Raw genomic sequence first — 24136 nt, 5'->3', positions numbered from 1 at the left:
AGATTCCTTCCTCTCTCTCTTTCCCTGCAGCAACAATTTCTGTAGAACCCTCTATACCCTTCTGGGTAGTAGGCCGTGCAAAAAACACAAAGGTTGTTGAAACAGTCCAAGAATTGAATCATGTGAGAATTCCGGGTGCTTGTTAGAAAACTCCAAGAAAACAAGACAAATGTCTTGTGACCTTGGTTTCTTTATAACACAGACTTGTTCTGGGAATTGTGTTTTCCTGGCCCTCCCAGGTGTAGCAGATAGAATGAATTCCCTTCAGCTGTTGGTATTCATAGGCCTCTGCGGAAAACCCCTAAGGGAAAACATGTTTTTGCCACATGCAGCTTGTCCTTGTGATCATGAGGACTTGAGCCCAGGAGAACTCTACTCAGGGGACCTTTCGTAACTCTCAGGGTGTAAGCTGTCCGATGCTCTGAATAAAGCCGGCTATCAAGTGAGACCTTAATCCGCCTCCATTTTAGGCCCCACTCTCCCAGGTTCATACCATCAGCTAGAGCAGTAAACAAAAGGTGACTGTGGAACATGTGGCCCTCGTCTTCCAAGACAGACAGGGAAAGAGGTGGGGAGGACTGCAGCCTAGGATTCAGAGCAACCGACACCCAGACTTTCTAGGGAGACTGAGGCAAAGCTCAGTGCCAGGAAATTCCAAGCTGGTCTCTCTCTGGGGGGCTCTAGCGGGGTGAGTCATTAAGGCGGAGGAGCCGAGTGTCACCAAGTAGACTGGGTCCTCTTATTGGACTAAATCTACCTGTCAGTCATGCTGTGAAAGCCTTGCTTGTACAACACACGCAGAAACCTCTTCAGTACATTTTCCAGAGGACAGATTCTCTAAGGGCTGGTTTGGAATCATGGACACAAGTCTTGGTTCCAATTCTACTTCTGGACATAAACTGACCAATTTTTTCCCCCAAGTATAAATCAGGAATATTTGGCGACATACTTAAGCTTTTGTGGGGATTTTGGTTATGATTATATTCACTCACATAAAATGACTTGCAGGCTACAACGGAATATAGAAACGAAAGATTATTTCTGACCATTCTGGTTACAAACACTAATGATAACTCATGCCATGAGTTTCTCTTTTATTGAATGCTTTTCATTTTTTAAACTTTTGTTGTTATTTTAAAGTGTGTGTCTATGTATCTGTGTATAGCTGAGTGCTGGAGCTTGTAGAAGTCAGCAGTATCAGGCTCCCTGGAACTGGAGTCACAGGCGGTTGGTTGTAAGCCACCTGATATGGGTGCTGGGAACTGAACTCAGGTCCTCTGAACGAGCATCATTATGTACTCTTAACTGCTGAGCCATCTGTTCAGGCCCTTGGTTTTTAGATTTTGACATCTGGGGACGGATAGTAGGGCTTCCGACAATCCCTAGCCTCTGTCCTTGGAACCCAAGAGATCTAGGGAGGAGGGCAGCAGGTACGATTGTTTGTGTGAGCTTTCTGTGCTGGGCCAAGGCTGAGGGAACTCTGCAGGTGCTTTGCTCTGTCTCATTGCTGGCACATGCCGAAGAGAGAAGTGTCAAACCAAGATCCCTACTTGCATGCTCGGAAGAGGAAGGAGGGGGTTGCCTATAAGTGTGAGCTCATACTGAGTCCAGGCACTTTTATGCCTACCATCTTCTTAACAAGCTAGGGAACTAGGTATTATCATGCCCGACTTATATATGAAGAAGCTGAGAAGGTGAGCTAATTTTCAAATTTTAATAGAACTGAAAAATAGAAAGCCAAAATTTAAACCAAAGTTAACCTGCAAGATTCCCTGTGCCCTTGTTGCCTTCTCAGCAGGCTGCATTCCCACAGAACTCACTCGTGTTAATCCTAAGCAACCTTCTCACTTGGGCCACTTTCCCCAGGTTGATGTATGATGAGAGATTTGGCAGAGGTCTCCTCCTGTTGCTCTTCCCTCTTGTACTTCCTATGATGAGACCCTCTCTCCTACCCTGTGCCCTGACTTCTCCCTCTCTTCCAAGAAAGTCTCCAAGAATCTCAATAAATGAAGAGCCTGCAGAGAGCTCCCTGCCCCCTTAGCTACTGACCCAGAAATCCTGGGACACAACACACAGAAGAAAAGATATACCTACAATTCTGCTCCAAGAGGCCACATAAACTGTCAGTCTTTGGAGATGTTAGAAGTCTCAAAATATGATTTCCAGATTGCCTGCTTTACAACTAAGAAAAACAGAGAGCCAAGGAGGCGAATGGACACACACAAGGCCACATGCTAGTGAGAGGCAGTGTGAGCTGGAGCCCAGGTACAAAGAGAAAGCTTCAGCTTTTCCCACTGTGGACCCAACCTCATGGGATGATGGCTCTCTCTGGAAGGCTCAGAGTCGAGATCTATGTAAAGCCCAGAAGCCAGGGCCTCTCTTTGACCTCTGCTTTGATCTGCTCACACTCCTGTTGAAGAACAGGAAGGACTTCATCTTTCAACTCTGAAAGCGCATTTTGGGAATGGGAAGGGGGTTGGGGAAAAGGCCTCCCATACATGATGGCTAAGAGTGAGCAACAGTTTACTCTTGCTTAGAGAAAAGAAAGATGTAAGATCAGAGATTTAAGGAAAAGATGCAAGTTGACATTGAGCCCTAAGGTAGAATGTGATCTCAGGAAGAGCGTCCTCAAGCCTCAGGGTGGATATGGGACAGGGTTCTTTCTTCTCTGCCAGTTCCTTCTCTGTTCTGATAAAGCTGGATGCCAGGGAGGAGAGAGTGGGGTTGAAGTGGGAGCATGGGGTGAGGTGTGTCAGGAACTTTGTACAACCTCCAATATTTCCCTCACTCTGCTAGCACCCACAACTTCCCCTGCTAAAGGAAGAAAGAGGAATGAATTATTCAGTTTAATAATTCATACAAATTGAAAAGTTTACTATGTGGAATAAAGGGACCATAAGAGGGCAAAAGAGAAACATCCCTGTGTTCTCTTTGAAAGGATAGAGGTATGAAGAAGATGTTTCTGATTACCTTGCTGTAGAATATAGATGATCCATGTGAAATAAGCAAGTAACTACCCCCTTCAAAGGTAGGTAGCCCCCTTCAATGGTAGGTAGCTCCCTCCATTCAAAGGTACATAGCCCCCCCTTCAATGGTAGGTAGCCCACTCTATTCAATGGTAGGTAGCCCCTCCCTTCAATGGTAGGTAGCCCCTCCCTTCAATGGTAGGTAGCCCCTCCCTTCAATGGTAGGTAGCCCCTTCCTTCAGTGGTAGGTAGCCCCTCCCTTTAATGCTAGGTAGCTCAGAGTCTAGGAATCTTTTTCACAGAGCAGGTCTTGTTTAGGAATCAATCTTCATTTTCAGCCCCATCTACTCAGCTAATGAGATTTTACCTAAAAAGCTGGTTTTATTAGCAAAGAAAACTGAGGTGAAAAAAAAAAAGGGTTGGTAGCAATACCCGGACTAGAATCCAATCCTCTCCTGCTGGCATAGTACCTGTGGCAATAACCTCACCCTGGCTTCTCATCTCTCCACTCTCCAGGCAACTAAAACACCATAAAAGCCAAACAATCCCTAAGAGAAATCACCACCCAGGAGCTCTGACTGAGTCATTGGCTGATAAATGAAGGTCATTTAAGGGCATCTCAGAAAGCTGTCCTTGTGGAGGGCGTCTGAGACATACTACCCGGCTGTTCTGGAAAGGGCTAGCTGGCTCATGCAAGCCGCCTGTCCAAGTGACAGAAGCAGAGTGAGGTAAGGGAAAGGGTCCCTGCGAAGATGAGATCTGGCAGTAGCTGAAGGCTAGATCCCACGAGGCTCCAGGTCACACTAAGACCTTTGGCTTTTTATATGGAGTCACTACTGGATTTGGTCCATGTCATAATCGGACACTTTCTTGGGGGTCTTTATTCAGGAGTGAGGACTAGACTGTTCAGGAAGATTGTTCTAGGCAAATAGCCGAGGCTGGCCGCACACTCCTGCTTCTGCCTCTCAAGCGCTGACATTACAGGCACACACCACTGAACTTGGTGGGTACACATTATACATGGCACGGGTAGAAGTAGGACTCCAAAGAGGAGGATTTCTAGCAATTCAGAAGAAAGAAGACAGTGGCTTAGACCCAGGAGGTCAGAAAGTAGGTGGCAAGAAGTGCTTGGATTCTGGATTAAGAAAAAAAAAAGTTAACTGACCAGAGAGAAAAGAGACTGGGTAGTGAACTGTGGTGTGATCAAGAAAATTGGGAGCAAGAAGAGTTCTAGAAGCCATGAGGATGGAGGGTTTCCAGGGAGAAGGAGTGATGGGGATGAGCACTGAATGTAAACCCTGGAAGATATTGGTACCCACGGCAGGAGCAGCACTTGACTCCTAACATCATGGAGTCCTGGTCTGCCTACTGACTATCATCTAGGGTTCCTTTATTTTGAGTCTTGCCTTCTCAATTAGACTGCAAACTTGGTTACACCATGGATGATGAGTCAGCCTGTACCCAGGGCACCAGGTCCTTGGCAGCCGTGGGGGCCTTATCAAGCCTGTTGTAGGTTCTGTGTGGCTTGCCAGCTCACTCTGTCACTAGGGCAATGGCTGGAGCAATTATGCTCATGCTCTCTTACCTTGGACACAACATTTCAGCTCCTTTGGGTCTATGATGCTCCTCCTGCTTTCCCGGATCACAGCCCGGTTCTTCTTGGTTTCTCCCCAGAGATTGGTGCCTCCGTACATGCTGGGAATGTTCAGAATGGCAATGCCTTCCAGGAAGATATTGCTCAGGTCCACCCTAACTCCATCACACTGCGAAGCAGAGAGAAAGCAGATCACAGTGGGGCTGGGTATGGCGGGGCTTCTTAAAGGGTGTGGCTGGTCCTCAGCCACCCCACTACGGCCTCTTAGAAGCTGAATGTCTATCTGGCAGCTTCTTAGAATTAAGGCTCTGAACACTGTAGTGAGATGGAGCCATCTCATCCTGGTTGGCTCCAGGAAAGACAGCAGAGAATTTCCAAAGGGCTAGAAACGCTTATGGGTGCAATTTAGATGAAGGCAGTTGCCAAACTACTATCCTCAGTCTGGATCCTTCCTAATCACAGTGAAGATCTGCCACGTCACTGGGTCCAGAAACTGATATCAGGTAGATTCTCGACAAATGACAATTTTCATGTTACCCCTTTATTTTATCCGCTCCGAGGAGAGGTGCCAGACGCTCAGGTTTGGGAGAACTTCCAATCTGTCTGTCTCTCAGAGCTCCGTAAGCGTCGCTCTGGCACAGGAGCTTGCTGACTGCTGCAGCTGAGCTACTTCGTCTCGACTCTGCCACCCCCCAGCCCCCAGGGGGTTTGAAAGGTTGGAAGGCTGGAGGCTGTGTGCCCCACCTAACTGTAAATCCTTTTCTGGTACGCCGCTTACCGGAGCAGGGGAAAAAAACGCACATGCTTGGATTCTTGTTCCTCGAGATGATTGGTAACTTATTTCATTTGCAGAACAAATGGGACCCAAAGAGATATCCTCTATTACCCAAGAATGCATAGGTAAATCCCACATTTGTGAAATTGGACTATAAATATCTTTCTCTCTGTTCTTTTTTTTCTTTTTTTGATTCTTTTAAGAAAGCCAAACAACCGAAAGCAGATAGTAATGATCTGCTGCCACCTGGGTTGTCTACTGCTATGGTCTGGACACCTCCATCTAATTCCTGGTGCGTTAATTCCATTGTCATGGTATTATGAGGTGGGACCTAATTAGGATTAGATGAGCATGGAGCCCCGTGATCTCATTAGCCCTGTTGGGAAGGGGAAGGAAAGCACAGTGCTGTGCACTTGTGCTGCCTCCAGACTGCAGAGTCCCTGGGAGCAAAAGGCCAGATCACGTGCAGCCCCTGGGCCCTGAACCTGAATGGTAAGGACCAAACATCTGTCACTTCTGATTCACCCAGTTTGTGGTAATCAGGAACAACAGAAAATGATCTAAAAATACACAGAAATCAAAGGTTCCGAGTCTTGGCCAGAGGAGGAAGAGAAGCTGGAACTCACTGCCTGATTTCTTTGAAGTTCCTAATCAGTGTTGCCACCTTCTGACTTGGTCCCAACCAGAGAATAAAAATACAGTGAGCTTTTCTGGTAACTGGGAACTCATTTCTCCACTGGGGAGTTTGGAGCCTCTGAAAGTTCTCGTAAGTGGGTATAGATTTGTTCTTCTGGTTTCCTCCATTGGGCCTATCCTCCCTCTTGGAGCTAGGTGGCACGGCCTTCCTCCTCCTTACATTCAGCCTATCCAATCAGCACATCCCAGAGAGAGGATCATCATTACCATGGTGTATATGGGGCCTGTGGCTGGGGCTCAGTGAGCAGTGTGCCAACCTAGCATGCACAACACCATCCCTAGCAGTGCACACACCGGGCACATGGCAGAGTGCTCAGGAGGGTCAGAAGTTCAAGATATCCTTGGTTACATAGTGAGTTCAAGGTCCGTGTGGGATGCATTAGTCCCTGTCTCAAAACAAACAAACAAAAAAAACCAAGAAAACTACCACCACCACCACCAGAAAATCCATTAAAAAAGAACACCTGAAAACCAAGAAATCCCAAGGAACTCTCTGACTATTGCTACACTATCCTGTCAGTTACGATGGCTGCCGTCCTTGTCTATCTGGGAAAACAGGCACAGAGAACAGAAGCTGAGTACGTTGTTTGCAATTGTACAATGTACAGATGGAAGCGTACCAACTTCAAGGTAAGATTTAACTATTTTATCTCCCTCTCCCTCATCTGGCTGTGCAACCTCTGGGCTGCGTGTGGCCAGGGCTTTGAACCTCCTTTCCAGACTTTCCTTATTTTGACTGTTCCAGTTTGCACGCACTACAGTTGATGACCTGACTAACTGGTAGCATCCCTGGCATAGAAAACAACAGCACTAACAGGATTCCGTGGGACAGGTGGCCACCACACCACTGTCTCTTGGAGCTGGGATTCTATCACATTATCACGCTCATAAAACAAGGCATGGACAAAGCACCTGGAAGAGCGCCACATGCTAATTACCATCCTTTCTCTCATTCATGCGCTACATTCATGTGCCATGACCCTCACCAGCTCTTTCATTTGAAGCTAAATGATACTGTCACATCCACTGGGATTTCTGTCACCCTGACGCTCATCTCACTACGTGTTTCTCTCTCTTGACCTTATGCAGGATTGAAAAATGTGTGTGAATTTTCCAAGGCCATTAAATTCCTCATCGCTCTACCTTAGCCACGGCGGGGGCACTGGCATCTGTTTCCCCATTTTTAATTTAGGACCTGTCTCAGTTCAATACGCTGTTGCTGTGATAAATGCTGACCAAAACTAAGCCTGGGAGGAAAGAGTTAACTTGGCTTATACATGCCAGGCCACAGTCCATCACTGAGAGAATTCAGGGCAGGAACTCAAGTCAGGACCTGGAAGTAGGAACTAAATCAGAGGCCACAGAGGGATACTACTTACTGGCTTGCTCCCCGGGGCTTGCTCAACCTGCCCTTCTTATATAATCCGACCTTCTGCTTACAGGGGTGGCTGGGTCCTCCCACATCAGCCACCAGTCCAGGTGAGGTGATCACCGATCTGAGGGAGGCAGTTTCGATATGACGGGGTCTCCTTCCCAGGGGCTTCAAGTTCATGTCAAGCTTATCAACTTTCATCAGCAGAGAGCCACTAGCAATGCGGAAGAGACGAACACCTCTAGAGCGGCAGAGGGCCACTGAACTCTACGTCTCGTTTTTGTTCTGTTCTTTTCTGTTGCTTTTTCCTCCACACACCATGTCACGTTCTCCTCAGCTACAGTTTTTCAGAGCCAGGCATCTAGGCCGGAGGTGTTCTCTGTGCACTTATTCCTGGGCGTGGTTTCATGATGCCTCTGTGTCTCCGTGTCACCGTGTCCAGTCCCCCTTAACGCAGGGGCTCATCCTGGCCTCCCTTTGCTGTCACGGTGACTTGGAAACAAGAGCCCCTTCCCCCTTTTCTTCTCAATGTGGTTAATGATCTGTTAGGAGTTTATCTTGCAGAGTATTCTTATTGGTCCGCTCTTCCTCCGCTATTACTAATTAGGAATTTAGGCTCTGGGTCACTGTGCCAAAACTTGTCTGCATTTTAAAATCAGCTACCCTCAGCTCTGTACCTGGAACTGTCTTTGTCTTGTATCCCTTCTTGGATCAGATGGCTATCCCTCTCCCTGGGTGGAGTGACTTCCACAGCACCTCTATGTATTCATCACTGACTGAAATAGATAGCTCTTCCCTTCTGAGAAGTAGTAACAGTCAGAACTACCCTTGGCCAGACTTCCTGGGGCACCAGGCTGGCCTTCGCCTACAGTGCCTCTTAGGATCCTGATGGTGAGGGAGATGCCACTGCTGTCCCAATGGATGGTGAAGCCGCTGGCTCAAGGTCACGGCACAGATGCAGATGGAGGTTGCCAATGCAGGCACTGGATGCCAGATTCCACTCTGAGATGAGGTGGTGAAGCTGATGCTGGGATTTACAGCAAAATTCAGCTTGCAGCTGTTGTTTGAATAATTGACTCCCCCACTGCCGTTCTATCTTAGAAGGGCTTAGACATTAGTGTTATTAAATCCCATCTCTAGGCCAGATTTGTTTAAAAACAACAACCCACAAACCCAAGAACTATGCCCCTAGCACTCTTCCCGACAGTCAGTCAACCTTTCTTCCTTGCTGGCAGACTTAAGTGTTAAGTGTCTGTCCCGTAGCCATAACCACCAAGGAGTGTTAAGTGTTGTTGCCTCCCTAGAAGAGCAATCCCCATCTGTCTGCTCTTGCTAGACTGTTCTCTCCCCTTCTCCACCCAAGGTAAAGTGGGGCAAATAAGAGAGGTGGGAGGACTCTGAGGTGTCTTAACACTGACGTCTCTAGCCACCCTTAAAAAGAACACCCTTGGGTTCAGAGAGAGGGATTTAAATCCTGGGTCTGTTGTGAGAAGGCTGTGTGATTCTGGGTTGCTCCTTAATCTCTCTGAGCTTTAAGTAGTCACCTGGAAAAGGAGCTGGGGATAACCAAGTTTTGGTGGGAGTTTTATCTCCTGCTTTATCTGAGTCCCGTGTTCCTCCTCCCACCCCACCATGTCCCTGACTTTGGCTGGAGCAGTTTAAAACTATCCCTCCTCTGCACACCAGTCTCTTAGACACTGCCTCTTATTTCCTTCGGAACTCCCTGAAGATGCAAGGCTTGCTGTACTGAGTCTGAGAAACTGGAGTCAGGAGTGTCGCACTGTAGGCCTAATGGGAACACAGGACGGGCGTCCTATTCCCCAGCGAATGCCTCCGAGTTCCATGACGTCATCCGGCCCCCTCCGGGTTAGCTCCAGGGAGAGCCTGGAAGCCTCTTCCTGGCGCCGAGCTAGGCTGGGGCTGGCAAGCTCGGCTCCGACTCCTGGCTGAGCTGCACCCACCCCAGCGTTTACAGCCAGGCATGTGGCTCAGACTCACACTCAGATCGCCCTGCACGGGTGCTGCCACCAGCAGCAGGTACGGCAGGCGCCACCGAGGCCAGCACAACTCCCGCCTCAGGGAACCCCAGTTGTCTGTTGTGGTTCATGGCGGCCCCGGCACCCATAACTCTTGACTTCTTCAGAGCGGGGTGGATAAAAGGTCGTTGTGTAGGCAACCAGAGACTAGGTTAAGAGGCCACAGACTTTGATGAGCAAATGACTAAAGCGCTCTGGTTTACTGTTCGCCCTTCCCCAACCCAGTGCTTTGGATCGCTGCAATTCTGGGCCGAACCTAGACTTTCTCAGCTCTCGTCTTTGCTGAGGGGTCGACAGCATTAGAGGGGAGGGAGGCTGAGCATCACGCATCCTGCAGCAGGCCCTCCTCTCTGACCTGAAAAGGTAGAGGGGAGGGCCTCCTGCATTCCAGCCCTGCTGACCCTTTTCTGCAGGACCTCGGGGATAGAGATTCTATTTATTTGACGACCTGTTTCAGTTTTTAGACTACGTTATCCCTAACCTGAATTTTTCACACCACCTGCAGGCAGATTTTCTCTGGTGTGGAAGCAGCTCGTTTTTTGTATGGAAGCTCCACCTACCTCTGGGCTGGGTCTGCTCGGGGACCGAGGGGGTGGAGCTCAGGCCTGAAGAGCTTTAGGGGCTCGTGCCTGCCTTTAGCTTCTGGCTCCCCTCTCCTTTTCCAGGGTACTCTGCCGTGGTATTATTATTATTCTGAAATGCCCCTCCCCTCTCTTTTACTTTGTTTTATTCATTTATTATGGGTATTTCTAAAAGGGTAGGAAGAGAGAGAGAGAGAGGTGGGGAGAAAAGAAGACAGAGAGAGACACAGAGAGGAGACCCGGCTTAGAGGTTACATCTGGCAGGCAGTGTTGTTCAGGGCCCACATGCATGTCGACCTACAGCAGAAGGATTTTCTCCTTCTGTCCGTAAATTCTGTGTATCTTTAAAATTACTTAAGTCATCATCACTCTCCAATGGCAATCATAATTCCTTGACTTTCTCAACAGCCTCCTTTTTTCTAATTACCGGTTTGTCTGGAGGTGTTACCGTATTTAGTTGATAGACCTCTTGTCCTTGGGTCCCTGTCCCCACCCCCTCGCAGCCACTCCCCCGCGGAGGGGGGGGTTGATCTATAAATTTTCACTATCTTTTCTTTTTGGAGGCAGGGTCTGAGAATGATACTGAGCCTTTTCCCAGTAATGACAAAACCCAGGAAGTAGCTCTCCCGCTGGGGGAGAAATACAGGGCTGTATCTACAGACCATGTCTTTCTGCAGTGGAGAGGGAGAGGGCTGAAGTCGAGATGGCCCACATCCTGATGGGTTCTGATGGCTGAAGGCAGGTGGACTCCTTTGATGCCAGGGCTCCACAGCAGAGCTCCAGACTAAGCCTGAAGGGCAGGGACTGGGGGGATTGACATAAGCTTGGGCCACCCTCCCCTCCTTTGCCTCCTTTTTGAGAGAACCAACAAGTATCAAGCAGGGAGAGCTCTGTGGAGTCCCAAGGTCTTGTGGAGCCTGGGAGAAGACAGAGTGGTGGGCAGAACGGGGAGGGATCCTTTCTAATTTGACTTGGAAGTCTAGAGGGCACATCAGGGTCCAGCTGTCCCCATAACCCTCTTTGGTTTGGAAAGAAAATAGTAGCAGAGCTGATAGCTAGCTGGGTCCTAGTAACTGGTTGTTAGACTAAAGTGTTTTGTGTGGCCAAAGAATTGGGGTCCAGTTTACTGCCCCTTTTATGCCTGATAAATCCCAACCTGCCCGAGATGCAGTGGCTCCTCAAAACTATTCCAAGTGTCTAGCAGGGAAGCGATTCTCCCCTTCTCTGCATTTCATTGCTTTGATTTCCCCGTGGATATGGCATCTGTTCTGCCCACGAGTCCCCCAAGAGGCATGAAGCTCAATAGAAGGTGAGCACAGTGTGTTCACAGCTCTCTGTTCTTCACTGACCCAGGCATCTAACCCATATCGGGTGTTCAGCCTAACTACCCGTGAGCTGACAGCAAAGAACCTGTCGAGAAATCCTCGTTTTCCTAAAACGGAGAACCAGTTGTTCATGAAGACCACAGACAAAATCTTTCCAAGTGTTATTCTTTTGGCCCTTTTAGGGGCAAGCCACGCCCACTCCCGGTGACCCCCCTGACCTCTCATTGCCATCTTGGATCCCTTTCCCTTCCTGTCCTTTCTTGGCGTGTGCATGTGTGTCTCTCTGTCCCTTTCTCTCTCTCTCTTTTCTCCTCTCCCTCCCCCTTCTCTCTGCCCCCTTCTCCCTTTCCCCTCCATAACCCCCTGAATAAATATTCAACATGTTGTGTCTGTCCATGTCTCTGTCTCCTGTCCGCCCGCCCCCACCGCGACAGAACCGCCAGGTTCACATCCGCTTGGTGTGGCTCTCCTGGGAACCCAAAAGTCTCTGCCTTGGGCTCCCGCTGCTCTGTGAGCTCACCACCTGCTCACATGGCCCCCGGGTATCTTGCAGGGACCCACAGTCGTCTCTGCCTTGGGACAGGCTGCTCCCAGAGTCCACTGCCTGCCTACAGCAGCCGCCTGGGACCTTATACCATTTCTTTTTTTTTTTTTTAAAAAAAAAAAAAACAAAAAACACCAAGAATCTGCCCAATCTCTCTAGATCAATAAAGCGATGGCTAAGTGAAGTGAACTCAATGTCCAGGACGGAACAGATGCAAACGCTGACCCTAGTCTGCAGGAAGTAATCTTCTGATCATGGCTAAAGTACCATCCCCCCAACAGAAAGAGGTATCAGAGGTTGGTTGCTGAGACAGAGAAGACAGAAGCACTTGCTCATCAAGTGTAAGTGGGAACTTACTCTATGCTAGGTCTACGGATGGAGTGCAAATAGGACAGGAGCCAGTCTCCCAGGTGCTTTCTCAGGTCAGTGTTGGAGATGGGTGCTGCTAACTGCTTACCAGCAAGGTCTCCAGGTAAACAAAATCAAAAAGCAAGCAATTGTTGTGCTCTAAGGTGTGAACACTCTGACTATAGCCAACTGCAAGGTTGGCATCAGCAGGAAAAGTCAGGAAGAGAGGCACCAGCAAGCAGGCTGGCTTGAATGCATGGATGGTTAGAGGCAGAGAGACCCCAAAGGAAGCACATGCCTTTCCATTTGCAGGGCCTGTGGCTAGAATTAGAGAATTTACTCCGAGTGTAAGAAAAGAAGCCAGGGAAAACACTATGTTTGTTTGCCTAGAGAGGAACAAGAGTGAATGTTTTCAGAGTTCATGTCTGCTGTGTATTGTGAGGAAGACACCGTGCTGTCTTGAGTGGAGAGAGCAGTCTTGGGAAGGCAGTCTACCTGTCTCCATTAAAAAACGGGTCTGGCGTTCAGGTCATTCTTGCAGGCAATGCTACTTGTTTTGTGTTCAGAGAGGCTATTTTATGTGGTTTACGGAGCTGATGTCTGCTGTGGGCAGTAAGATAATAACATCCGCATATAATAATGCACACCATTTTTAGCAAATTATGAATCAGGCACATCCTATATTTTCTACTCAATCCATTTACTCTGCAGTGTCGGTGTTTATGTGCTCGTTATGCAGATGAGGAATCACTGACTCGATGAAACTAAGGGAGTTCTTTCTCCCAAACTGTCTTCCCAAACCCTTCAGATTTCTTGTATGAAATGCAACTGGCAAGATCAAAAAGCCAGACCAATGTAAAAAGCTTGTGCGTGAGAGCTGTTAGTGCTGTGCTCTGTTACCTAGGAGACCGTTTGTAGGGTATTCTCTAACAAGAGTAGTCAGGCAGGGCTGGAGAGATGGCTCTGTGGTTAGAGCACTTGATGCTCCCATAGAGGACCTGGGTTGGCTCACAACCGTCTGCAACTTCAGTTCCAAGGGACTGACACCCTCTTCTGGCCTCCAGGAATACTGCACACAAACGGTACACATGCACACATGCAGGCAAAAACTCCTACACATAAAATTAAAAACAACAACAACAAAACCCAAGTCTTTAAAAAAAAAAACTAGTCAGGACAGCCTACAGAATGAGAAAAGATCTTCAATAACCCCACATCAGACAGAGGTCTGATCTCCAAAATATACAAAGAACTCAAGAAATTGGTCATCAAAAGAACACATAATCCAATAAAAAAAATGGAGTACAGACCTAAACAGAGAACTCTCAACAGAATCTAAAGTGGCTGAAAGACACTTAAGGAAATATTCAACATCCTTAGTCATCAGAGAAATGCAAATCAAAACAACTTCTAGACTCCATCTTACACCTGTAAGAATGGCCAAGATCAAAAATACTGATGGCAACTTATGCTGGAGAGGATGTGGGGTAAAGGGAACACTTCTGCATTGCTGGTGGGAATGCAAGCTGGTACAACCCCTTTGGATGTCAGTGTGGCGATTTCTCAGAAAATTAGGAAACAACCTTCCTCAAGACCCAGTAATACCACTTTTGGATATATGTCCAAAGGATGCTCAATCGTGCCACGAGGACATGTGCTTAACTATGTTCATAGCAGCATTGTTTGGTCATAGCCAGAACCTGGAAACAACCTAAATGCCCTTTGACTGAAGAATGGATAAGGAAAATGTGGTACATTTACACAATGGAGTACTACACAGCAGAAAAAAATGACTTCTTGAAATTTGCAGGCAAATGGATGGAGCTAGAAAACATCATTTTGAGTGAGGTAACCTAGACCCAGAAAGACAATTATCACATGTACTCACTCATAGGTGGTTTTTAAACATAAAGAAAACAAGCTCACAAATCACAATCCCAGAGAACCTAGACAACAATGAGGACACTAAGAGAGACATACATAGATCTAATCTACATGGGTATTAGAAAAAAACCAAGATCTCCTGATTTGAATGGGGACCTTGGGAGAGGGTTGAAGGGGAGGGGAGGAGGCAGGGAGGGGAGCAGAGAAAAATCCAGAGCTCAATAAAAATCCATAAAAAAAACTAGTCGGGAGTGTTATGGATCTATAAATAGAGGCATATAGGAACTGGGAATGTATAGCTTGTGCATAAAGGTGATACTATGTAAACGCCACATCATTGGCCCTATGGAAGGCAGTCATATGGAAGAGTGAGGAGGATGATAACATGCCTGCCATGGGGACTTGGTTCGTGCATCCACGGATATTGTGCATTTATTTTATTCCAAGGAGTGTGCCGAACGCTAGAATTGATTGCAAGGCATAGGACATATAACTCTTGTTCAAAATCAGGGAGAATGTTCTGAAAGTCCAAGCTATCTAGACATGAATGGGCTTCTTGAGGGCTCCCTAGCCTTCCAATAATCAGGAGGAGGCTAGAGCCTCACTTATTAGAATGGGCTATAATGGCTCTTTTGTTGAGTAAGTTAACATAAAATCCCTTCCCGTTCAGAGATGTGACGTTCAGAATTTACTCTGGCAGGCTGTGGCATGCTGCGTTGAGATAGCCTGTCCTGATATCCTCTTTGCCCAGCCTGACCTCCCAGCTGTGTGCTCCACATTCTCTGACAGCTAGCCCTGGTGGGCTAGCTAGCCCGGAGAGGAGCTGCCATCTGTGATGGGACGATGGAGTTCTGGTGAATTTGTGTGGGCCCAAGGAATGTGGCATTGAAGCCATACACACACAACCTGCTTAAGAACATCCCATGGGTAGGAAATGTTTTCTTCCTCTTTAGCCTTACTCTGTTGCCATGCCAGGAGGGCACAATGGTGCCTTTGACAGGGGCAGCTGGAAGGGGGTATTGGCAGGGAGGCTGGAAGCAGAGTGCTGCAGCTGGGGGTGGGGGCGGGGGGCTCAAGTTCATGTCCAGGAGTGAGCCTGCATCGGGTGCCAGTTTCCAAAACAAAACTGTTTCTCAGAGCTGGTGGTGGCGGGTTGCCTCAGAATTGCGCAGAGGGCAAAGCCGTTTCCTCTCTACAGCTGCACTTCTCCAAGTTGAGAAAAACTTTGGTATGTTCGGGCGTTCTTGCTCAGGATGCAGATGAACAGGCTCTGTTGCCTCTCTGGAGAGCTGATGCCAGCGCCCAGATGGGATTTTCTAAGAGCCCAGCTCCATTAAGCAGAGTGAGACTGGTAACCTTAAGACCTGGCAGGGCTCCAGGGCAGGTAGCCTTCTGGGCTCAGAATGGAGGGCCTTTATCCTGCCTTGCAGGGTCACTTGCTGCAATCTCATTGCCTAGCATCCTCAATGCCTTGCTGGCTCGGCCCACTCACTGTTTGAACTCAGTTCGGTGGGAAAGAGGTGGGAGAGCCCTGGCATTTCCTGTCCTGGTTCACAGTTGCCCAGCCCCTCTGCGACAGCTCCGAGCTGGGTGTGGGATGCCTTCCCACTTCTCTTTGGGGTTAGGAGGTCTGAGTGCCAGGCTGTTAGCTCTGGCATCCATTTCCCCCCTTGTGTTACTAACGGAGCAGGTGGCTCCCCTTCACTCTAGCAGCTGCCAGCAAAAGGTGTGACTTCAAGTGGTCATTGGCAAATTCTATTAATGTTCACACTAAATATGAGAGTTTCACACTTCCATTCAAATCAGCAAATCACAACTGAGAAAGTACTTCCTTTTAGGCTCGCTTGCTGGCTCTGTGACCGCAAAATGAAAAGAAAGCTAACCAAGCGATGCACATGACAAGCCCTGAAGGGGAGTTGGCCTGTCAACTAAATACCCACGGGCATTAATTAGTTGGACAGAAGTTTAACGCAGAGGTGGCCCTCTGTGGGTACCCTGGCATTGTGGGGGACATGTGGGGCTGGCATCACAGACCTAGGTGTGAAACTCGTCTGGTCTTAGAGTATTTATTGTATTTATTTTGAGACAGGATCTCACTGTCTCACAGCCTTGGCTGGCCTGGAACTTGCCATGTAGACCAGGCTGGCTTCCAGCTTACAGATGTCCACCTGTCTCTGCTAGGATTTAAAGGTGTGGGCCACTGTGCTTTTAATGATGAGTATTTATATTCACGAGACTTTTTAAAAAATATTTATTATGTATACAATATTTATTCATTTATTATGTATACAATATTCTGTCTGTGTGTATGCCTGAAGACCAGAAGAGGGAACCAGACCCCACTACAGATGATTGTGAGCCACCATGTGGTTGCTGGGAATTGAACTCAGGACCTTTGGAAGAGCAGGCAATGCTCTTAACCGCTGAGCCATCTCTCCAGCTCCCTATTCATGAGACTTTATGAGGATAATGCATGAGGTACAGAGTTGTTATGATAATAAAATAAGACACTGTATGGAAGTGCTAGGATTTGTAGATTGTAACAGACTTGGAGTACACGTATTTGTGTATAAGGACATTTAGTCAGTTCCTTGTTAGAGTCTCTGCCCTTCATTAAAGAGCCAATTCTGAGCTGGGCGGTGGTGGCGCACGCCTTTAATCCCAGCACTTGGGAGGCAGAGGCAGGTGGACCTCTGTGAGTTTGAGGCCAGCCTGGTCAGATTCCAAAACTACAGAGAAACCCTGTCTGGAAAAAGAAAAACAAAACAAAACAAAAAAATAAAACAAGAGCCAATTCTGTTTTTTCTATAGCCTCACAGGCATTGGAAGGACAGATTTCTCTTCTGCATTCTATAAACCGCATTTGTTTATTCTGTTGTTTGCCCATCCAGTTGTGAAGGGAACAGCAGGATTGGAATAGTTCTCCTCTCTGAAGTACCTGAGCTGCAGAGTGTGGTAAGGATCATGGAGTCTTTTCAACCTTCTAGAATAGCTCAGGAAGCTAATGCATTTCCCACAGACAGGCTCTCACTGTTCCTGCTTACCTTGAAAGACACATTGCTTGGGGGAAGTTATTCTTTACCAAGGGACTCTGGCAGACAAAAAGCTAAGCTTTCTTGGGGGCAAAGGTTAACTGATAGAATCTTCCAGAAATTCGCTAGGGACAGGGCTCTAACCTGGAATGCTGGTGATGGGGCTCCTGACCCAGTCCTCTAAGATTCTCTGGGGCAAACCTGTCAGACACTGCACACCACCCAGCTGTTTCTGAGAAGCTGTAGGGATGAGACTTAATCTTTAAGAGTCATTCCCAAGTCCTTGGAGACACAGAGTATGCTATTGTCACTCTGAAGACAAAGGGAAATCAAAGCAATTCACCGCGAAAACAAAGGCGCTAAAAGAGAAGGAAAGATAAAAGCATATAGGCCAATAGAGCTGGATGCGCGCTGCAGGGTGCCTGTTGGCAGGAAATACAAGGAGAGGGTCACTTGAGGGAGAGAAGTTGCATCAGAGCCGAAAGCAGACAATGGGACTTCATAAGGGGAATTAGCAAAAACAGTTTGTCCTGAGTCAGCAGAACACTGTTGAGTCCATGAAGAGACTTGAAGTCAGCGCACGGGTGAGAGGTAGGGAGGCCTGCACCATATTAATGTGTTTGCAAATGGGCTTCATGAATTGAAACAGGCCAGTAATCCCGGCAGTGATGGTGAGACTGAAGGGCCACTAGCTCATTCGAACACGCGACTCTGGCAGGCCTCGCCCTTCTCCGTTCCCTCTGCCTTGCTGAAAGCCACTAGATTACATTCCTAAAGCTAGTCCCTTATTTGGCCACTTTGTCCTCCTGAGGCTGCCCACCAAGGTCCAGCTATCAAAGTACTGAAGTCCAGCCATCAAAAGCCCCCTCTGGTTCACCTAATTAACATGCCCAGTCAAAACACACCACCGCATCCTAGCTCATGCTAACATAGGCCTCCCCTTTCTCTCTTCTTAAAATTACACCTGCAAGGTCATTTGCTGCTGCTTTTCTGCCGGAGTCAGAAAGCAGCCACTTTAACTTTTCTTCCCCACTGCATAAAGGCTTTCTCTTCTCTGTGAAAGTCTTTGGGTGTGGTTTGTGCCCAATCCGGGGCCTGAGAGGGAGGCCTCGTAGGGTCTTTTTAAAGAGATTGTTGGTTACTTTTTTGGTGTTTTTTTTCTCAATATTTTTTTGATGCGTTTGTCATTTTGACCTTTGGAATCAGTAAAGATTAGTACACATTTTAGGAGAAAACACCAGGAAACCAAGGCCGGTACTTCTGGAGTGCTGAGACCAGGCAGATGGGCTGGAAAGGTAAGTTGGGAGTGGTCAGAACTGCCTGGAGGGGCCGCACTGGGGCTCATGCTGGTGCTGGGGCCCATTAACTTGATTGAGGAAGTAAGTTCACCAGGAGACTCTCACCCCAAGATGCCCTGGCTCTGTTTTTAGGTTTTTTTTCCCTCACTTCCTTCTCCCATGAAGATGTTTCCATTTAGTCTACTCTGATTGGTTGGGCTGAGTGGCCAGTCCCACTTATTTGCTCCAAGTTCTGAAAGGCTAACAAAGTTCATGTCATACCAGAAGAAACCAAGGCATTCCTTTCTTTCAAGTTAAGAGTGTAAAACACAGGGGGTAGCAGGCAAGGCAGGCTCAGAACACCCAGTTGGTTCTGGAGAGCCATGGTTTCTTTTCTAGCTGATACTGGCTGAATGGATTTGATGGAGCTTATTTATCTATGACCTCCTTGATTATTGCCTTTAGACTAATAATGGCATCGATGAGGTTGGTGGAGTAACTGGGGGTAAAGGCTTTGCCTACTGCTCTGTAACAGTTTCCTCTGGGATTGAAACATTGTCCAGCAGGGAAACTCTATAAACAGGAAGGTAATAATTCAAAACAGCTTCAGGAAGTTCCTGAAACTGACCAGATTGACTAAGCTCCTCCTAACCAGAGTGGCAGAGTCATGTTGCAAAGACTCTTGAGACTAGACCACCTGCCTAAAAGAAGCAGATACCAGCTGAGCTGCCTGGAAGAGGCTTAAACCAACTGAGGCACCTGGAAAGGGCACTCTCTCATCTGCTGCGCTGCCCGCAGGCTGGGTAATGTGTTCCAGGTTCCCAGCTTCTGTCACCCATGCTAGGGTGGGCTTTGGTGACACAGCTGTCTTTGAGTCATTTCTCGTCGCGTAAACAATCCTTCCCATATTCCTGTAAGTAACCCCAGTAAAACTCATTGGTCCACTAAATTGGGCTTTTGTGGTATCCTTGCTTTGTTCTGTTGTGGGTTTCCTAGGTGGGATGAGTAGACCTGTATATTGGGTTTCCCCAGGAGAAGTTATGTCACACAGCAAATACCCCTCCCCCCCACCACACACTGCAGTTTAAAATGTCCCACAGGTTTGAATCAGCTAGCTAAAGGGATCTGCCCATCTTAAAATGATCTGACTCAGTGCACACAACTGTCTATAATTCCAGTTTCAGGGTACCCGACCCCCTCATACAGACATACATGCAGGCAAAAGACCAATGCACATCAAAAAGAAAAGCATCAAAAGACAGTGTGGATAAGAATGCTAAATGGCACTGAATTGTATACAATTATTTGTATGTTTTATATGGTTATTTGTATGTTTTATGAATTTAACGTCCATTAAAATGTTTAGGCCTCCTCCAATTTATCATTAAAAATTAAAAAGGAAATGTTTGGGGCCTTGTGCCAGCCACATCCAACCCAGCGGATGACCGGGATCTTGCATATAAAACCCTAAATTCTCGGAGCATAGCTTGTGTGTGTAAGCTTCATAAAGCAGAGTGTGGTGGGCTAGCCTGTCATCCCAGGACTCAGGAGGCTCTCAGCAAGTCTGATGCCAGCCTGGGCTACACAATGAGTACCCATCTAGACAGCTACATCATGGGGACTTGTTTAAAACAAAAACCTCTGTAAATAATGAGTCAGGTCACTTTTAAAATTGGGCAGATCCCTTTAGCTAGCTGATTCAACCCAGCTACATTTTAAACTGCAGTGTGTGTGTGTGTGTGTGTGTGTGAACCACAGCACTAGAGTGGAGGTCAGAGAATGGCTTGTAGGACTCAGTTCTCTCTTTCCACCATGTGCACATGTGCATGCGTGTGTTAAAAAAAGAAGGCAGACCGGAGTGGGGGGGGCAGGGGACTTCAGTTTTACCTATAGTATTTCTTTGATCAAAAACGTTAAAGGAATGATGCGATATTGATAAATATTGAATGAGAAGGAAATAGATATACTTCCCTTAATACTTGAGTAATTGATGCACAGACATCCCTCCCACATACTCTGGCTAACAGTATTCTGAGCAGAGGTGGTTGGACGACCTTCCCATCTGTCCTGAAGGTGGTAGCCTTTTCTTGTGAACATTACCTTAAAGATCAGATTAAATACCAACAAACTGGGGGATTTCTTATTTTTAACCTGGAAAACAAAATAACTGCCACGGAATGCAAGATGAATCCTCCAGTTGAAGCCTGCCTGCTTCGCCCCACCTAGCTCTGAAAACCTTTAAGATCCTTGGCAAGGCTATTCTGGGCCTAAGGTGGGGGCGGTGACTCAGTGCGCCACCTCACTCCAACTCCCCTCCCTTCCCCACTGCTTTATTCAGGTGAAATCAGGTTAGAACAACGATAAAGGGCCTCTTGGAAGCCAGCTCTGAGAATGGGCCTGGGAACAGGGATGGCCTAGTCAGCAGAGATGCACTCACAAGCCAGCATCCTTGTTGAACACACCGTTCAGATGCACACCTACGGCTCCTTGTCACGTATTTCTTAATGCTCCCTCTCGATAAGCAGATCTCTTCATGCCTGTTTTTAAATTTATCAGGCAGAGCAGAAGGAATAAAGTAGCGAGTAATCAACAGGCACACACTGAACCTCCCCAAGAAACCACTTACTACTGCTTCCCAGCCCTCAGCTCCCAGGCCAGTCAGATGCAAGCCTGAGTCAGGTTAGTTAGGCTGTGCTCATTTGCAGGTGAAATCCAACTGCTAGTCATCCTGCCTTCCCACTTTAAAAAACGTAATTAGGCCGCTCGCCATGAAGGGCTGCTTTGTAGATTCTGTGAGACTTAGCATTGCTGCCAGTTAAGTAACAACTGCCCCAAACCCTGGGAACTTAGAGGCTGACTGCCGCCTTGTTCTGTGGGTGAAATACTGGGGAGACACAGACACCCAGCTCATTGACACCAATGGCAGAACACGGGTGACAGTCCCATGCTCCTCAGTCCAGACTCCTCACAATTCTAGTGCTGCTAGGTGTCTACAGGCGAGCAGTGAATCCTGGGTGGGGTGGGGGAGGGGTGAGGTGTTATCTCTCCCCTGCACGAGGCACGGGGCTGGGCTCTTCAAACAGGATCCACTGACCCTTTGCATTTGGGTTCTCAGCACTAGTTAAGTGGGCTTTTGATTAACATGCTCTGTGTGTCCTATGGACTATCTCGCCAGTCACGTGAACTTTACGTCAGAGATAGGACCAAGTTTCCAATTTCTCCTCAGCTAGCCACAGCTCTGAAAGAAAGCCATGTCTGTGCCATTTAACAGAGATCTTGCTTGAAAATTACCACTTAGCCTTTTAATGTAGCCACTTAAACTTCATATGTGCATGTGTAAACAATGTGTGCAACTTTGTGTGTGTATGTGTGTGTGTATGTGTGTGGTATGTGTAGTTTTGGATGCACATGTGTGCCTGTGCACTGTGGGGAGGGCAGAGTTGGTCAGGTTTCTCCACAGTTGTCCTCTGCCTCACTCCCTGGGACAGGCTGTCACTGAAGACGGAGCACTCTGATGCAGTCAGACTCGCTGGACAGCAGTCCCTGGCTCTGCTCCCCAGGGAGGGGATGACATTGTCCACTGCCCGCTTGCTGTCACCATCAGCCTCTCCCTACCATCTGCCCCTGCGCCCTCACAGCTGAGACTTTTCTCCGCTTCTGAGCCCTCAGCTTCAGAGTTCCCCATCCACTAACTGAGGCATGAATGCCCACTCGTGTTCTGTCAGCCAGGGGAGCTGAGGTGCTGTGTGAGGAAAGACGGCTGTAAATTTGGGGGCAGTCTTCTGATTTTTCCTCTACTGAATTGTTCCTCCTTTCCTCAGGTGGGTACTAAAACTGTGTCTAGCACCCCTCAGAAGGGTGGAGTGAGCTGAGATGGAGTTTCACAGTTCAGTACACACATGCACACATCCAAACATGCATCAGAACCCCCATTACACCCATGCACACATAGGCAGCCACATACACATGCATACAGATATATGCACACACGCATACTGTATACATGTATGCACACACATGTATACACACATGCATACACATTTGCACAAGCGCATACATATGCATACACACACATATACCCACATGCACATAAACAGTTATACGCACATGTACACACACACACACACATACACACACACACACAGGCAGCAGGAAGACACTGTGCCGAGGCTGGAGGATTTGCTGTGTTTTAACACTTGGTGGATAAATTTGGTTACTAGTGTCCAAGCCCAATTTACTCCAAAATACCTGGGATCTTCCCTTCCTAGTGTAGGCAAAGAACTCTTGGTTGAGGTACTGGATGCATTGGAGCCTTATTTCAGAACGTACCAGTGCTTGTCTCCCTGTCTTGTCTTGTTACACTGACATGTTATGGCCGGCAGTTGAAGCACTGACTTTTTCTGTCCTCTCTTAACTCTCCCCCCACCCCTCTTTACTCTTCTAACCCTCCCAGGCTCAGCTTACGTTTCCACGTCATGGGATGACTCCCTGCTGTTGTGGTTTAGGAAGTAGTGAAGGGCGGTGGTGTCCGAACGGAGTCTTCCCAGGTTGGCTGACCAGCAGCTGGTGAGCCCTGCGCTGTTGTGAATCGCAGCAGCCACCCTGGTTTCTCTTACATCTTCCTCCCCAGGCTCTTGAGCCTCTGGACACCTGTCACTCACCTGCCCTACCCTTCGTCTTTCAGAGTTTTCTCCTGATCATACCACCCGGGATCCCCCACCACTGCCCTCTGGATGCAGAAATGGTGCCTGTCCCAATCCATTGCCAACCCTCTGTCACATGACATCCCAGCCCCGATTCCCAAAGCTTTGCTGTCATGAATATATGCCAAAAAAACTTATGAAGAGATGAGGGAAACAGAAAGTGCTTCTTAAAGTGCTCAACAATTCACAGCCTGGCAGCCCACTCCCTCCTGAAGCCACCAATTCCCTGTGTGGTTGAGGAAGTGCCGCTTGTGTCCTGGACCCCGGGGGAACTGTTGGGCATGGCCAGCCTGGAGCCAGTGGGGCGGTCCAGAGAGGCAGGGGAGCTGAGCTGCTGTATTCTGGGCACAGTGTCAAGGCCAGCTGCGGGGAGAACAAGGACTTGCTGTGTGTCTGCAGCTGGCCGCGGTTAGGCAGGGCTGTCCTTCACCAGCAGTATATTTAAAGAGACCCCAGTGGAGGGCGGTGCCAAGGGGAAGAATGCACACAGTTCTGTTTGCCACGCTCAGCTCCTGCAGCTCCAGCTCTCAGGCACTGTGTTTATGTGTCAATGAAGAGGGCTGGCTGCTCAGCTTCTCCCAGGTATAGGTGGCCTTGGCCATGTAGCACTCGAAACACAGGCTCTTGGCCTTTGGACCTCTGTGCCCTGTGGCCAAGCTGGCAGAAAGGTGCCTCCCCCCATGGTGTCAGTAACCCAGCAACCAAAAAGGAGAGGCCCACAGATGAGTCAAGGAGAGCCTTGTGGAAGCTCTGGCTGTGTGCTTTGTTTGTGAACACACCCTGTAAGCTTGGGCATAGCCTCCCAGCAGGGAGTGGCAGGACCTTCCCACTCTGCCACAGGCTTAATCCTCCTGTGGAGGGGTGGCTAGGCCTCAGTAGAGGCTCATTGCTCAGCAGCTTGTAGACCCATTTTTTTTTTCAGGTTTGGGGCAGGGGGTGATAGGAGATTTCCTCACCTGCCTGAATATGTTTTTTTCTCAGGTGCAAAGCAGACTGCAGGCCT

The 24136-nt window shown here is 48.1% G+C and overlaps 1 protein-coding gene across 2 annotated transcripts in view; it reads right to left on the bottom strand.

Annotated features, from left to right (window-relative positions):
* Window positions 1-24136, bottom strand: part of Dgkg (diacylglycerol kinase gamma) — a 162400-nt gene that overhangs the window by 27474 nt on the left and 110790 nt on the right. For both annotated transcript variants that reach the window (XM_038345521.1, XM_038345522.1), the window contains one exon: window positions 4552-4729. In XM_038345521.1, the coding sequence (XP_038201449.1) occupies window positions 4552-4729 (178 nt within the window). The remainder of the gene's footprint in view (window positions 1-4551; window positions 4730-24136) is intronic.

The sequence above is a fragment of the Arvicola amphibius genome, chromosome 10 (genome assembly GCF_903992535.2).
Source record: "Arvicola amphibius chromosome 10, mArvAmp1.2, whole genome shotgun sequence".
Classification (NCBI taxonomy): Eukaryota; Metazoa; Chordata; class Mammalia; order Rodentia; family Cricetidae; genus Arvicola; species Arvicola amphibius.
Note: the sequence above shows the minus strand (reverse complement) of the source record. Positions and strands in the feature narration are given on the sequence as shown.